This window comes from Xenopus laevis, chromosome 9_10L (genome assembly GCF_017654675.1).
Source record: "Xenopus laevis strain J_2021 chromosome 9_10L, Xenopus_laevis_v10.1, whole genome shotgun sequence".
Classification (NCBI taxonomy): domain Eukaryota; kingdom Metazoa; phylum Chordata; class Amphibia; order Anura; family Pipidae; genus Xenopus; species Xenopus laevis.
Window position 1 is genome coordinate 79,719,229 of NC_054387.1, and position 16,544 is coordinate 79,735,772.

The 16,544-nt window shown below is 38.9% G+C and overlaps 1 protein-coding gene across 1 annotated transcript in view; it reads right to left on the reverse strand.

Annotated features, from left to right (window-relative positions):
- Window positions 1-16,544, reverse strand: part of ccdc141.L (coiled-coil domain containing 141 L homeolog) — a 93,082-nt gene that overhangs the window by 46,756 nt on the left and 29,782 nt on the right. The window contains exons 4-8 of the mRNA XM_018236004.2: window positions 10,999-11,107; window positions 7,911-8,164; window positions 5,643-5,762; window positions 3,472-3,666; window positions 449-618 (exon numbers count right to left, since the gene is read on the reverse strand). Coding sequence (XP_018091493.1) covers window positions 449-618; window positions 3,472-3,666; window positions 5,643-5,762; window positions 7,911-8,164; window positions 10,999-11,107 — 848 coding nt within the window. The remainder of the gene's footprint in view (window positions 1-448; window positions 619-3,471; window positions 3,667-5,642; window positions 5,763-7,910; window positions 8,165-10,998; window positions 11,108-16,544) is intronic.

Sequence of the window (16,544 nt, forward strand, 5' to 3'; positions counted from 1 at the left end):
TAAGTTGGCCCGGTGCACAGTCAGAAGGGATCGGCAACCCCAATTGTAGTCAGCGTAATAGAAGAAAAACTGGCACTCAGAGCTCGATGCATGCGGGCAAAGCCCTGCGTGTTTATTACAATGTAACGTTTTGGGGGCGGGCCCCTTCGTCAGACAAAGGGGCCCGCCCCCGAAACGTTACATTGTAATAAACACGCAGGGCTTTGCCCGCATGCATCGAGCTCTGAGTGCCAGTTTTTCTTCTATTACGCAGAGTAAAATAAAGCACATACACCATTTATTTTACACAGCTTTTTACAACATTTTCTCAGCAACATTTGTTTTATAAAGCATAGTAAATGGGTCCTTTTGTGCACCATATGCCTAAATGTACAGAAATTCACCCTAAATATTTACAGTAACAGTTGTGAAGCATTGCTCATGGACTAAAACAATATCAGACACTTACCCATTGAAAGACTTTGAGAGCAGAGCCTTTCCCTTCTGGAAGGGGTCAGTGGTGCAGTCCCTTATTTCTGCTTCGGCTTCTCTCTGCTTTTCTGCTAACTGTGGCAGGTTCAGATCTTGGTCCTTCCTTTGTTTTAAGTATGTTTCAATACTCCCTAGTTTGTCAAATGCCTAGAAAATATAAGCAGTGTATAAACACATATAAGGGGGTGAAATGTAAAGTGTAAATAAGGTGTTTAATATTTTGATTCTCCAGCAAGTGGCAATCCCTTAGGTTGGATCTGAAGGGGATACCTCTAGGAATATCTAGAGTAGGGAAGTCCTAGGACCAGAGAACTTATACTGTAAAAGGGTGCTAGGATAAATGAACTTCCTTTTGGCCTACAAGCATCTGATGACAGGACTATACATTAGTATTTCATTGCATTATTTAGAAGCAACATACTGCATTTTCTTCACTTGACACATACTGTGATATGAATTTAGCCGTGTTTAAAAAAAATGCATATAAACGTAATATATGCTTTCTTTCAAGCTCATGTGTTTGTAAATGCATAAAAAATTACTTACAAACAACAGGTGGTCACATCTAAGAAAGGAAAACTTCCAGGAAAGAGTTGAGAAGAACATCTTTGATGAGAACTTTAAGCTATAGCAGACGGTTGCCATCTGCTGGTCAGCCTTATGAATGCTGTAATTGTTTTTCTGCTCATTTTATTTTTCCTTTTATGTAAAAAGGAATAGCAATGACACTCAGACACATTTAAGTACTGCAAACTTTGTGGGCCTGCCGTGGGCCTATACCAACATACATATTCTTCGGCGCACCACTTACTTTTCCTTTTTTCTTTAGGGTGCATTCAACTCCTCCAGCTACTTTCAAAACCTGCCGTGTTCCTGCCTCCCCCCCCCAGCTCAACAATTTCTTTCTGACCCCCCCTCCATGCGAAATTGTGGGTCAACTGAGATGTATGCAAAACTGTGGGTCTCCTTTACGAGACACTGGTATAGAAGAAGCAGCTTCTATTTTAATTATTTATTGTTCATTTCAGTCACTAGATGGCAGTGTGATGCAGGGAATCCCTCTAAGAAAGTTCAAGAAGCAGGAAGGAGGAGAATTGCCCAAAGAAGCCTTTCAGGGAACAGCAGCTGACTGGAGGTTGCCACCTGGGTGTTTTACCAACCAGCCTAGGCCGGGTCTGTGTATTTTCCAATGTATCTGCCACCCCCACCCTACACCCTTGCTTCCAGCTTATTATAAATTTCTGTCCTCCCACGTATGTCACTGGTTCATTCCATTCTATGTCACAGCTCTTCCCACAATGCCATTGCCCCATCCCTTTCACTTTACTGATCTGCCCCTTCTGTGTCCCTCCCCGTCCTTCTCACCGCAGGCCAGAATTCCGGGCCTGCATGCTGCTGTTGGGTTGTATTGCAGATGTTGGGTTATGTCTTGCTGCTGTTAGGTTGTATTGCTGGTATTGGGTTAGGTTGTCCTGCTGCTGTTGGGTTGTATTGCTGATATTGGGTTAGGTTATCTTGCTGTGGCGAGGCCACATAGCCCTGGGTTTAGGGCAGCATACCACACAGCCACATACTAAGGAGCACTGGGGACGGGCAGCTTACCAGTGCTCCTGTGCATGCAAGTGGTGGGGGGGTGCACGTGATGGTAGTAGCTAGGACCAGGGGCCTAGGGGCTCCGCAGAGGGAAATTAAGGCCTGCTTGTTGCTGTTAGGTTGTATTGCTGATATTGGGTCAGGTTGTCTTGCTGCTGTTAGGTTGTATTGCAGATATTGGGTTAGGTTGTCGTGCAGCTGTTAGGTTGTGTTGCTGATATTGTGACAAGTGGAGGGTGGTGACAAGCTGTGAACTATGAATCACTGTCGGACTGGGGGCACTTGGGCCTTCTGCTACTGACGGACATGACCTCCAATCCATTGGCAACTCCTCTGTACAACTGACACCCCCCCCACTCACACAAACCTTTCTGACGTACACACAACCTTAACAATTCTGTGGCGGGGGCAGTGGCATAACTAGATGTTGCTGGGCCCTACAGCAAATTAATTTTAGGGCCTCCAACATATCCAGTGTTATTCCTGTTTTACCAATATATGTTGAAATCAATAAGAGCCTCATGGGGCCCCCTGTACCTCCTGGGCCCCCCTGCAGCCGCAGGGTCTGCTTCCTCTGTAGTTACGCCCCTGGGCGGGGGCCCACTGGGATTTCTCCCAGTATCTGGAAGGCTAGTCCGACCCTGCTGTGAATCAATTTGTTTCTGAGACCTGTGTGGATCTTCAGTTTATTCATCATTAAATATCCAGCCAAACAGTTTCCCTGTGGTGGTTGCATGAGCTAGATGGTTAACTCAGTCAAACTACATATAAAGTATCATGCCCGCGTTACAAGTGGTCCCTGTTATTCCGCTGTGGCCCCTTGCCTGGCCAGATTTGTGTGAAGGCCACAAAGGCCCAAGCCTAGGGCTTTTACAGGCAACCTGCCGCTCAGCTGCATTCGTTTTTTTCCGGAGCACTGGAGCAGAATGTTATGGTGTGTGTGGGTGTTGTGGGCCTGGTGTTATGGTGGCTGGCCTAGGGGAGCACTTATTGTAAATCCAGAGCTGACCCCCTGATCATGACCCAGCTGACCTTCCAAACATTATAAGGGAGCAACATAATATTATTTAACAAGACACACAATCTTCTTATTTCTAAAAGGATTATGGAGGTCAAAAAGTCATTTGGTAACATTTCTGCCCCTAACAGCTAAAATAGGAACAAAAAGAAAGATGTGGAAAAAAATGTTGGAGGAAACTGTGTTATTATGAATGCCATAAGATTCCGGCATGAATTTTACTGTATTTATACATATATCAAAGAAAATCTTTTTTTATTATACCTGAATAAGCACTTATCAAAGTTACAAAAGGAATTTAGCATTATGCATTATTAGCAATCTCACGCCCATTAGCAGAGCCATTTGCACTGAATTTTAGAACAATTTTCCCTACTCTCTTTGCTCACCTTGTTAACACTTTTAAAAAACGCATTAGCTTCCTGTAAGACTTCCAGCCTTTGATCCATCTGTTCCCAGAACTCAGCATGAAGCTTCTTTAGTTTTTCATTTAAATCTTCTGCGGTCCCATTTTCTTCACAGCCCTCTAGTGCTACTATCCCGCAGGCTTCACTTTTTAACTTGTCAATAGCTAATGTCCATTTCTGAAAGAGAGAATCCCCCCTTGAATACAGTAACTGCGCACTTCAAATCAGACGTTCTGTATAAAATCAAAGGCTTATTATGGGAGAATGAGGGAGCGTAAGGGAACCTTTAGAAAATATTACACTGAGTTTATAGCAAAATTTAAAATTATACATGGTATTGAAGCCACATGTATCCTGTAATTTGTTCTCGAATGTATTCACATATCATATGGTATCTTGCTCTCCCCTTTAAACAAAATGGAGATTGTATGTCCATTAAGTGTGGTATATTAAAGCTGGCAATCTGCTTCCCTGATCTGGCCAATCAGACACTCACTTTCATCTGCTTCAATAAAAATTCAAGTATTTAATTTTTTAGGGACTAAGCTTTATATATTCTATTATGCTTTTCCTCCAGCCTGACTTCCTTAAACAAAATTTAGGAATATTTTAGGACTGCATCCTTTCACTTAAGTGTCAGCTTTCAAGCTTTCAAAAGATAGTTTCCCAGTTACATTCATTTTAAAGCCCTTAGGAATATGCAGTATAAAAAGTGGCCACAGCATGGCACTAATAGTACATTGTGAGAAAAATCTGAATGTCACAGATTGAGTGTGTCTTGTTACAAGCAGCTTTCCCCTGTTAGCTTTGCTTTGGGCAACAGTTAATATTGAGGTAACATTTAGAGTAATTGTGTGGTCTTCAAAAGGAAGCTGAGGTCCTGCTGAGGTCCAACTTTGCCTGAACAATACCAATGTACATAAAATCTGCAATATTACATAACATTTATGTTTTTAAAATACTTGCCTTTTCCAGATATAAAATCCCAAATATATAATTTCTGATATATGCATGATGTCCTGCAGATTATCTGGGGTTAAAATGCTCAGTTATGGCCCCATAATACGCATCCCAGGAGGAAACCTGCAGAATTTTTTAGGAATGATCCGAAAGGAATGTATACATGGGCATCACATCAAATAAAATGCAGGACAATGATAGCTAATTATATTTAAATAAATATCAGGATAACCCACTGCACAGTAGAGCTGCAGAAGAAAAAATTGCAATGTAATAAATGATCAGTTTCCTTTCCATGACTCCATGTTATAGTATTATATCCAAGTGGTTACATTTAGAAAACAAGGTGTTTTAGTTAAAAAAAATCGCTATACAAGTTGCATAAATGCATTAAATAGTGTTATTTAGCTCAGGTCATACTTCCTAGGCTGGAACCTCTCAAACCAAAATGGGGAGAAGTTTCTACGACAAACATACACATTAAAAATGAAAAATAATTTGAAAGGATTGTTAGAGGATTATAATGACTCGTGAAAGTTCTTCATAACTTGTAGGGTATTAGTATTCATCTAGATTAGGAACAGGTAGTCTTCAGTAGGGATGTAGCGAACTGTTCGCCCGCGAACTAGTTTGCGCGAACTTCGACCGTTCGCGTCCGCCGAATGTTCGCGAACGTTTGGGAACGTTCGCATTTTGAGTTCGCGTTCGATCGTTCGACCATTCGACCATTCGAATTCCTTCGACCGCTAAAAATCGAACGATTTCCATTCGTTCGAACGATTGTAAGCATTCGATCGAATGAAAAGCATTCGATCGAATGGCTTCGATCGTTCGATTCGAATGAAAATCCTTCGATCGAACGATTAAAATCCTTAGATCGTTCGAATCGAACGATTTTAGCGGGTGTTCGAAGTTCGCGAACGTTCGCATTTTTTGCCGGTGTTCGCGAACGGCGTTCGCGAACACCAAATCGGCAGTTCGCTACATCCCTAGTCTTCAGCAGTTGTAGCTTTCAGCTTCCGATGGTCAGCTGAGCTGCAGCATTATCATGTTATACAGCATCCCTATTATAATACCTTTACCAAGTAATGTGGCAGAGCAAGAAATGTTAATATTTCACAAATGCTTTGACCCTTTATTAAACTAAACACTACAGCATATATTGATGTCTGTGCACCCCAAGTATTTCTTACCTTGGCATCATGAGCAAGCTGGCTGTGCTTGTGAATGAGCTCTTCATTTTCTGTTAGTGATGCACCAAGCTGGCCATTCTTCAAATACAGGTCTATATGTTTCTTCAGCCAACAGGTTACCTAGCCAAAATGGATACAAGTCTTATTAGAAAATAAATATCCAAAGGCAATGTTTTGTGCGGAATAATTGTGATAGGATGCAAGATGCACCGCAGTTTTGGCATAGTTCTATATTGACCATACCACATAGTAATGCAGCAGGAGTCCTGTACCAGAAAGGGGACATAAACCTTCCATAGCAGTGTTGCTGGACTACAAGTTCTAGCATTTTTCCATTAAGAAGGGCTAAATCTGATTGATGGGAGCTGCAGTCAGCAATCAGAGAGATGCATTTTAAAGTAATAATGTAAGAGGATCTTTCCCACATTCTCTGTGTTCACTTCTCTCTCTTTTCTTGTATTCACACAAGACAACAACGCATACAATTTTTTAGTCCCTGTGCACCCAACCAACGCAACATCCACCCACCTGACATTTGATTGTAGTGTTATATTAACAAATAAGAATTTCATGTTTATCTCAAAAAGGTTAGATAATGCAGGTTAGGATTCCGTTATCCAGAAACCCGTGATCCAGAAAGCTCCGAATTACTGGAAGGCAGTCTCCCATAGACTCCAGTTTAGGAAATAATTAAAATTTTTACAAATGATTTCCTTTTTCTCTGAAATAATAAAACAGTACATTGTGCTTGATACAAACTAAGATATAATTTATCATTACAGGAAGCAAAACAATCCTATTGGGTTTAATTTAATGTTTTAATTATTTTTTAGTAGACTAAAGGTATGGAGATCTAAATTATGGAAAGATGTGTTATCCGGAAAACCTCAAGCATTCCGGATAACAGGTCCCATACCTGTAATAACATGACTAGCAGAGTACTGGTATGAATGATTCTCATAGGAGCCTTATAATATCTTATTGCATCTATTCTCATTTGAATGAGAAAAAGCTTTAGGTTTGGATCAGGTTTCTGTTAATGTTTGGCTCAAACAGAACTATGTTTTTGGGTTGCATGCAGGGTTGAAGGCTCTAATTTGGTCTTTTTGTTGGTGAGTGTAAAACTCGATTCTGCTCACTGTTTTTGGAGTAGGGGCTACTCTTTATTTGTGAGAAGCACCCAGCATGTTCTAGCATGATAGCGTAGAGGGAGAGCTCCCAGCCAGGACATTATTTTATTGAATTGCCTTTATTAATTTGATCACTAAAATAGCCAATACCTCTCAACATTTGAAAAAGAGAATGGAAAGCCCAGGAGCTATAAATGCAGGGGCTGCATGACAAGGGATCTGAATGACCAGCAGTCAGATTACACTGGTTTCATACCTCCCAACTGTCCAGTTTTTTGCGGGACAGTCCAGATTTTGACAGCTCAATCCGGATTGTTACTGACATGTCCAGACTTTATCTTTGCTCTCCCGTAGATACAAAGTTTGGCTTTTGGCAGAGAACTCAGAATACATGGCACGTGCACTTTTCTTACAATTTAAGATAAGCAAAGAAACAATTGTAACAATTTAAGATAAGCAGGTCTCTTGGGGAAACTTGCAACTTAAAGGGCAATTCACCTTCATTAGCAAAACTCTAATAATACATAAAACATGGCGCTAAACCCCCCAGAAATCGGTGACAAAGGGGTTACTCAGCAACATACAGACATAGCAGAGGTTACTGAAGATCAATGAAGCAAATGGGCACAGAAGCCATGATGCCCCTACTAGCACCAGGTAGTCATTTAAAACATGGTGGCATGGAATTATATGAACGTTTGTTTTACAAACACAATGAACCAGAAAGGGAGAGAGAAAAAATAACATTAAAGTGTTAAAATAAGTGTACAAGAAAATAGGGGACAGTAAAGTAATGGTTAAGTGCTTGTTTCCTGGGCAAATAGCATGTGCTATGAAGTTTGTTTGTAGCAATATTTGTGCATGACTAGAAGAAAACACACACACCACTCATAAGGGATCAGCTTGCTAGCATTTAATATATGCTATATGAATTGTTGGCCATGCGCACGCTGGAAGCAGATGGCAACTATTTCAAGATCTTTTAATAATCACCATGCAGGGAAGTGGTAAAAAGCACAGATGGAAAAGCAGCCTTGCCAGTCTCTTTCACACCAAACAACACATTTTGATTTGACATCAACCTTACAGGACTGATCTAACAAAGCAGGTGCTCAGAACGTCGGCTTCGTTTATTTACCTTATCCTCCTGTTGGTGCCACTGAATAACTTGCAAAACCTTCTCCAGTCTTCCTCGCTTTTGCTTCAGTTGCTTATCCAGCTGCCTTCTCCTGTCCTGTAGCGATTCCAGGAGGTCCTCAATCTTCCTGCAGCTGTTTCTGGCCTGCCGAATCATGTCAGAGTTTGCAATTGACTGGTTCATCTTGAATTGCTCTATGAATTCCGTCAGTTCATGGCTTTTGTTCAGTACAGCCAGTGACCTTTCTAGAAGACCTTAAACAAACACATTTATGTCATTAATAATATATAAACTAGACAAAACGTACCAGCAACCATAGATATGGCTAGACTTGATCCTTAGAGACAAAAGAATGAGAAATTATGTCATTTTTTTTCATTCAAAACTCTGTTTTTCAAAAACTGAAAAGTATCATTAGAACGCCCTGTTAATTTTTTTTAGGTTTTAGTATTACTTTAAGAGACTTTTAAGCTTTTCCTGAAACTCTTTTATACAACTAGTCCCCCAAAAGAACAGTACAGAACAAGAGGAGTCCAGGAAAGGGGTTGGTTCCCCTTTAAGTTAACTTTTAGGGGCAGATTCATCAAGGGTCGAATTTTGTGTTCATGGGAGTTAATTAAAACTCAGATAAACTCCCATGAACTCGAAATTCAACCATTGAAATCTATTAAAAAAAAATTACATTTTTCAAAGTCGGGTGAATAGGATCGACCCGAAAACTGGAATTGAATTTGAATAGAATTCGATTCAAGTTTTTCAAACTTGTTTCTCGTTTTTTCTGTGCAAAAAACTCGAGTGTCAGGAAGGCTGCAAACTAACTCCAAATTGATCCCAGGATGTCTTCCATAGGCTAAAGCAGCAATTCGACAGGTTTAAGGTGGGCAAATAGCCGAATTCGAGTTCTTAAAGGGTATGATAAATCCCAAAAATAGAATTCAAATTTTTTTAAAGACTTAAATAGAATTTTAACAAATCCCTTGTTGAATTTGACAGTTTTGGCCATAAAAAACTGGAAAATTCAAGTTCTAAATAAGAATTTTCACTTCGACCCTTGATAAATCTGCCCATTAGTATATTATAGAATGGCTAATTCTAACTTTTCCTCTGTTTACATTTTTATGTTTTATATTTTTGAATGATTTGGCTTGTTCTTCTGACTCTTTGTCACTGATCCTATCTAAAAGCAAAGGCTCTGTAAAACTTCAAATGTATTGTTACTGATACATTGTATTACTCACATTTCTTGTTTGGTCCTCCCCTATTCATATTCCAGTTCCTTATCAGTGCATGGTTGTTAGGCTAATTTGACCCTAGTAACCATATTGCTGAAATTGGAAACTGGAGAGCTGCTGAATAAAAAGCTAAATAACTCAAATACCAGTGGCAGATTTATTGTGAATACTTTCAGCTGAGGGGGTTCTCATTCAGGAACTGATCAGCTGCAGATTTGGATTCATGATGGCATTTTTTCACTGTTGGAAAAAGCAGGACATTGCTTCAAAATAAGCTTTTTTACCTCTTTATCTGTATTAAATAGGAATCAAGTCTCCAAACTGTGGAACTCCCCATGTGATTGACATGGGGTGACCTTGGCCTATCTGTGCAATGTATGGTTGCTAGGACAATTTGGACCCTAGCAACCAGATTGCTTACATTGAAAACTGGAGAGCTGCTGAACAAAAACTTAAATAATTCAAAAACCACAAATAATAAAAAACAAATTGCAAATTACCTCAGAAAATCACTCTTTATATCTTGCTAAAAGTTAACTCAAAGAAGAACAACCCCTTTAAGTATTAAACAGCTGTATTACATTAGTACATTCAACCTGATAATATCAAAAAAGGCTATTTTTCTGGTATTTTATTTATAACTCTTCTCCTCCAGCCAGGCTCCACAGTAGACACTCAGATTATAAAGAAAGCAGCTGAGCTGTCGGCATGTATGCACGGCCTCTAAATCCTTCATGTCAGAAAACGTTAAGCTTTGAATACTGTATAGTGGCTTCTGTTCTCCATGGGATTTTGTAAAGAAAACTGCCACTTCCCCTTGCAAGAACATGAATATATTCCCTTAAAACAATTCTTCTTTTATTCATGAAATACGTAAATCCTTATTATTATTTAAAGGGATTGTGTCGTGACAATAAACAAGTTATTTTGGCCTTAATGCTAAGCTAAGCAGGTTGAAATTTATTGTGAAAACATTTTGTTTGTCTGCTTATGTGAAACAATATATTTCCTTCTATATTTTTCTTCCTGTGGCTGGAACCATAGATATCTTTATATAAGAAGGCTAAATGGAGAGTATAATAATGAGTACAAAGACAAGAGGTCCTCTGGACTCACCCATTATAAATATATAGGACATTAAGAATCAGATAAATGTAGGACTGGCCAGACCAGGGATGACTTTAACATAGTTGGCCATCATCAATATATTGCAATATATGGACAAACAATCCCTGTTTTGTAAGGCGTTTTTAGTAGCTCAAGGCACAAAATGTCTCAATGTCCAAAATATATTGATAATGTTGAGTGCAGAGGACCTCTTGTATTTGTCTATATGTATATACTGTATGCACATTGGTAGAAGGATCCACACTCCGTATCGTGTATATACATTTATTCTCAACCACTGAGCATTCCACTGTTTCGGTCCCTATAAGGACCTTTATCAAGGTAAATAAGTGCAGGAAAAGGATAGTGGATGACATCATAAAAAGGAGACAAGTGAAGCAACAACAAAAAAACAAAGTGAAATAGGAAATAATAAAATGAGGTAATAAACTATAAACCACTGAAGTGAAAGACTTCACGAACTAGGAAGTCTTTCACTTTAGCGGTTTATAGTTTATTACTTTGTTTTTATTATTTATTACTTTATTGCAAACCGGAGAGCTGTTGAGCTAAATAACCCAAAGACCATAAATAATAAAAAATAAAAACCAATTGCAAATTGTCTCAGAATATCACTCTCTGCATCATACTAAAAGTTAATTTAAAGGTGAACAACCCCTTTAATACTATCAGAGGCTGAAATGTGACGGCATAAAGAAGAATTTTATAAGATCGGAATCAATGCTTACCCTTTGTATGACTTTGATGCTGGTGAAGAAGTTCTTTAACAGAATCTACTGAGTCCTGAGCCAATGAACTATGAAGGAAGCCTTCTGCTTGATTTAGTGTTGCAGCAAACTAAACAAGAAGAGTATAATGGTATAAATACAGATTTCAGCATAAACTTTAGTCCTTAAACCTTGTTTCATGGAAAAAGAATGTAATTGCTCTTGGCCAAATGTAAACTACATTCAAAATAAGAAATAGGAGGCCATACACTGACAGATAGTCTTCAGCATAAGACCAATAAGATAGTGCCAATGCACACTATGGCCACCTTGTTTCATTTATTAGGAATGACAGCCTGAATGACTGGAACTGAAGGAAGCAAAGAGAACCCTCAACTTGCCAATGTACAAACCACTGGCTGAGGTGTAAATGAAATATACAAACCCGTCTGTCACCAAACTGAAAGATATCTATTGTACAGAGATGCCATTCACAATCATCCTCCCAACATACATGCATTGGTTTTATTGTACATGTATAGTCAGCTTAGGTTGACTGCATTGCTACGATATATTCCAGCCTAAAGACATAGATGTATGATTCTTTCAGTTGACCTTTTAACATACCTTTGAGTTTGCTACAGGACACAGTGATAATTTGCATTTTGTCATAGAATACTGCTACCTATATTCTGAAAGTAACATTCCCCTTCTAATCCTTTGGGTACAGTAAGATCTCAGACTATGGATACCAATGGATATGGATACGAATCAATACATATCTGGTAAATGGCATTCACACAGTGATGTAACTACCATGGAAGCAGGGGGTACAACTGCATCTGGGACCAGCCTCCCTATGAGACCTGCAAGGGGTATCAATGAGCATTCTTTTAGGTACAGAGGATTGCAGGTAAGAGCACAGTACAGTTGCACCAATGGCTTTGGGGCTATAGTTACACCTCAGCACCCACAGTGTCTGAATCTGATCTTTAATTGAGAAGAGAAGAGTGTTGGGGGAAGACGAGAACAGGAGGGAACTATAGATGGCAGAGGAGCACAAAACATGAGGGGTTTGATAAGCCAACGAATCTAGTAGATTTTTTTGCAAACGGTTTACTTTTTGGCTGGACTAAGGTAAAGTTATCCAAAATAAACCATTTAAAAAAACAGTTTTGACTTCAACTATATGTCACTTATCTGACCACTAATGTGAGCAATTTTGTCTACTGTGCTCAGAAATAAATATTCAGCCTATTCCAAGTTTTAGTGCTGTTATGCATTAAAAAAGTTTACTGTTGATTGCAGAAGTACTGAAAACTCTTTTTCTAAGGTACGGCTATTTTGGGTCAAATTTGAAACACTGAATGTCTTTGACAGTCACTCAGTTACCACTAATACCAGAGAGAAATAACAGCAATTTGATTTCAGAACAAATACAATTCTCTTTCAACATGAAACTAGCAGAACTCACCAGGCCAAAACTACTCAGGGAAGCATTAAAGAAAATAAAGTAAATGTCCTTGAGGGGTCCAGTCAAAGTTCTGACTTGAATTTGAGAGGAAATTACGGCAGCTTTAGAGAACTGCTAACTGAGCCTGCTTGTGGTATCAGCAAGAGAACATTGTACACAACTGAATCACTGCATTAACCCATCTATATTTCTACAAACCTTTACAAACTAGCTATGAGTTTAAAAACCAGGGCCCTGCATCCAGTTACAAATAAAGTGTCCAAGCTGGATTAGTTGACAGCCATTACCCTGGTAGTAGAGAAGGGAAGAGAGGGCATTTGCCTTGGTCTAGCATTACAGGCAATGAAGTACCTAATTTAGGCGCTTGGTTTTTGGAGTGGGGAACCAGTTCGATGCACAGTTAATGCTTTCCAATAAGTTGGAGATAATCATTGGATTTAAGGCCTGGTGTGAGAAGGTTTCAGTTTTTTGGATTACCAGAGCAGGAGAAAAAGCCCAATATTTTTCTTGTTCAGTGTACAATATTCAGCAATGGGTACTTAAACATTCCACTGTGTAGTTATACACATTTTCACAACTGTTATTATCATGTTGGTTTGGTGTTCTATAAATTATGTCATGCTGGAGGGTAAAATGTGTGCTTGCCATCAGTTTAAATATTGAATACTTGAGGAAGGGCTGAACTAGTCCCAAAATGGTTGAGCCATATGTGAATTTTATTGCACATTGAATAAATACTGGGAGCATCCCAATTTTGCAACAACCGATACGTACTCCTTTTTGGTTCTGCTCATTAAATATTCAGTACCTCACATACTTAACAACTGGTGATTTTTGGCATTGGTATATTAATTTTATGGAGAGTAATATAATATTTATATGACATTTTTATATGTAAGGGTGATGTGTGGCTTTTTTAGTAAAACAGTGGTCGGCCAACAGCTACAAATAACAAAGTTACATAGTTAAGATGGGTTGAAAAATGACCAATGTCCATCAAGTTTGACCCCTCCAAATGAACCCCAATGCACATATATACTTGTACAGTATCAACCTTTCAATACACTCTCTATATGGAGAACTGTTCTCTGTCTAATTCTTCTTCAGAATAAAAGGACCTTCCATATTTGGGCCTTTCCCCACACAGTCTCATAAAGACCTCTTGGTGATAAAATCTGGGCTATAATATGTAGACATATTTAATTCCAGCATTCCACTGACAGCATAAGGGACAGCTGTTGTCTGGAGGTTGGATTTCCCTGATCAATATGTAACTTCCCTCTCATATCAGGGCCTCAGACTTCCTGTATTGCCAGGGGACCACTTTTGCTAACTTCAGCACTACTTGGAGGCTGGTGCATGGATTGTAAAAATATCAGACACTTATAGACTTTGCAGCTCACTGGACAACAGCAGCAGGGGAGGGTGGGGTGAAGGACTAGGTATCTGGCAACAATGGGACTATCTAGCATGGACAGTGGTAACTCAAGCAAAGGCTTCTAGGGCTTTAAACCTGCACTCTGGTTTAAGTGGGCTCCAGGTATTACCTTATCTGAGCTGTTTGTACCATATTAAAGTGTGGGAGGTTGTATTCAAATACAAGTTAGGCCCTAGTTTACTTAGGGAAAGCATTCTTGCTTTATTGTAAAAGTACTAGTTGCCCCTTTAAGACCACAATGCAAAAATAATTAGTATTAGCTGGGCAAACCATAGCCCATAAATCATTTATGTTGTCAGTCTGAATGGCAAATAGTAGCTTTACTGCTCGGTAGCTTTGCTACCATATGTCTTCTCTAGCAGGTTAAATGTAAAATTTTATCACAAAGACGATTGAAGTATAGCCATATCCAAATATTGGCGACACCTTTGTACCAAGCTATAGTTAACTAAGGGTTGTACCTTACTTTCTTCCACTTCAGGCAGGAAGCCATTAATGCATTAATTAAAAGAAGCAGAGAATGTTTACTAAAAGGATTACAGTAATATTGTACGAAATACATGTAATTTAGCTTTTGCCAGACGTCAATATTTAAATCATAGTGGGAAAATGTAATGGAACAAGTTTAACCAAGCCGGAAAAGTATGACACTTAAGAGAATGCACTTGTCATCTTCTGGAAATTAATTTGAGTTTTAGTGAAAACAAGAAATATCAGCACATTAATCATTTTTAATATGATATGGGAATTCTTGGGAAAGGTTCCTACTGATTCAATATATTTTCAAGACATTTATTTAAGAATTTAGATGATAAAATGTATTTCTTTCTCAAACGTATTTCTTTACCTTCAAGAATGGAGGCCAGTTCATGTCATTCTACTTCTTTTTCTTAATTACAAAAAGCTTCTATAAATGTATCCTGTGATAAAAGTCTAACCCTCTTATCATCTCAAAACATGCAAGCTCCAGTTGATTTATCATCGATTTATATCACTGAACAGTTTATGAAGATAAAATATGATCTTGTGTTTTGGATTAGTGCAGTTTTTAATCATGAGATTGCTTGGACGAGTGATTTATGAGAAATATCCCGGTCATCCAGGACAAAGCAGCCCTGCCTAATCTGCCAGAATATTTTATATTCTTAAATCTCTTCCGAACAGTTTGGTGATTTCTGAGGATACAAGTATGGGACCTGTCACACAGAATGCTCGGGACCTGGGGTTTTACTGCTTAGGGATTTTTCTGTAATTTGGATCCCCATGCTCTAAATCTGCTAAATAATCAGATAACAAATAAACAAACCCAATAGGATTGTTTTGCCAGCAATAAGGATTATTTATATCTAAAGGTGGCCATAAACGCAAAGATCCGCTCGTTTGGCGACATCGCCAAATGAGCGGATCTTTCCCCGATATGCCATTAACGAGCATGGCTATATCGGGGGTAATCTGAACGTTCGGCCATATGGCCGAATGATCCGATTACGATGTGCAATGGGCTTCGGCTGAATCGGTCGGGTCAAAATCAAAACCAGATGAAAGATGTCGGCACTCTCCACATGTGATCCGAAAATCGTACGAATCCTCGATTCGTACGATAGGATTAGTGATGGGCGAATTTATTCGCCAGGCGCGAATTTGCGGCGAATTTGCGCGTTTCGCCGCCAGCGAATAAATTCGCGAAACGCCCGCGAAAATTCGCGGCAAAAATTCGCCGGCGTCAAAATTTTTTTTTAGAAAAAACGGACGCCGGCGCCAAAAATGGGCACCGGCGTCAAAAACGAGACGCCGGTGCCGTTTCGCGAATTTTTCCGCTGTGCGTGAAATTCGCGAATTTTTCGGCGAAGCGAAACGGCGCAAATTCGCCCATCACTAGATAGGATCTGTGCGTCTATGGCCAGTTTAAGTTAGGATCAAGTACAAGGCTCAGTTTTATTATTACAAAGAAAATGTAAATACTTTTTAAAAATGTGACTTATTTGAATAAAATGGAGTCTAAGGGAGACGGACATTCTGTAATTTGGAGTTTTCTGGATGGTGGGTTTCCAGATAACGGATCCCATACCAGTAATGGTTTTGATACAATAATAAAATTAGATCAGGATTACTTATTTATGTATGTATATTTATCAGGGAAATGATGATGACAAGGCCAGGAATCTTTTAAACAGATGACCTACTGATTACTTGCCATGACTTACTAGGCATCATGGAAACCTTTTTGGATTTTATTATATTTATTATGAGCCTAGTAATTTAGTAAAGGGGGTCACCTTTAAGTTAAATAAATTGTTAATTCCAAAAATATAAGAAGTGATGCCATTTTTAGCACGTTAAAAATAATAGTCACTTTTTTGAATTGTCCCCTTTGTATGTTATATAATGGTCAATTCTAAGCAACCTTTTAATCAGTCTTTATTATTTCTGTTGTATAGATTTTTAATAATTTGCTTTATTTCTTCAGCTCTTCCAACTTCCCAGCAGCCAAAAAACTATTGCTCTGTGAGGCTAAAATTTGATTGTTACTGTTACTTTTTATTACTTATTTTTCTACTCAAGTCATCTCTCATTCAAACCACTGCCTGGTTGCTAAGGTAATTTAAACTCCAGCAACCAGCTGTTAAAATTTCAAACTGAACAAGACTGAACAAA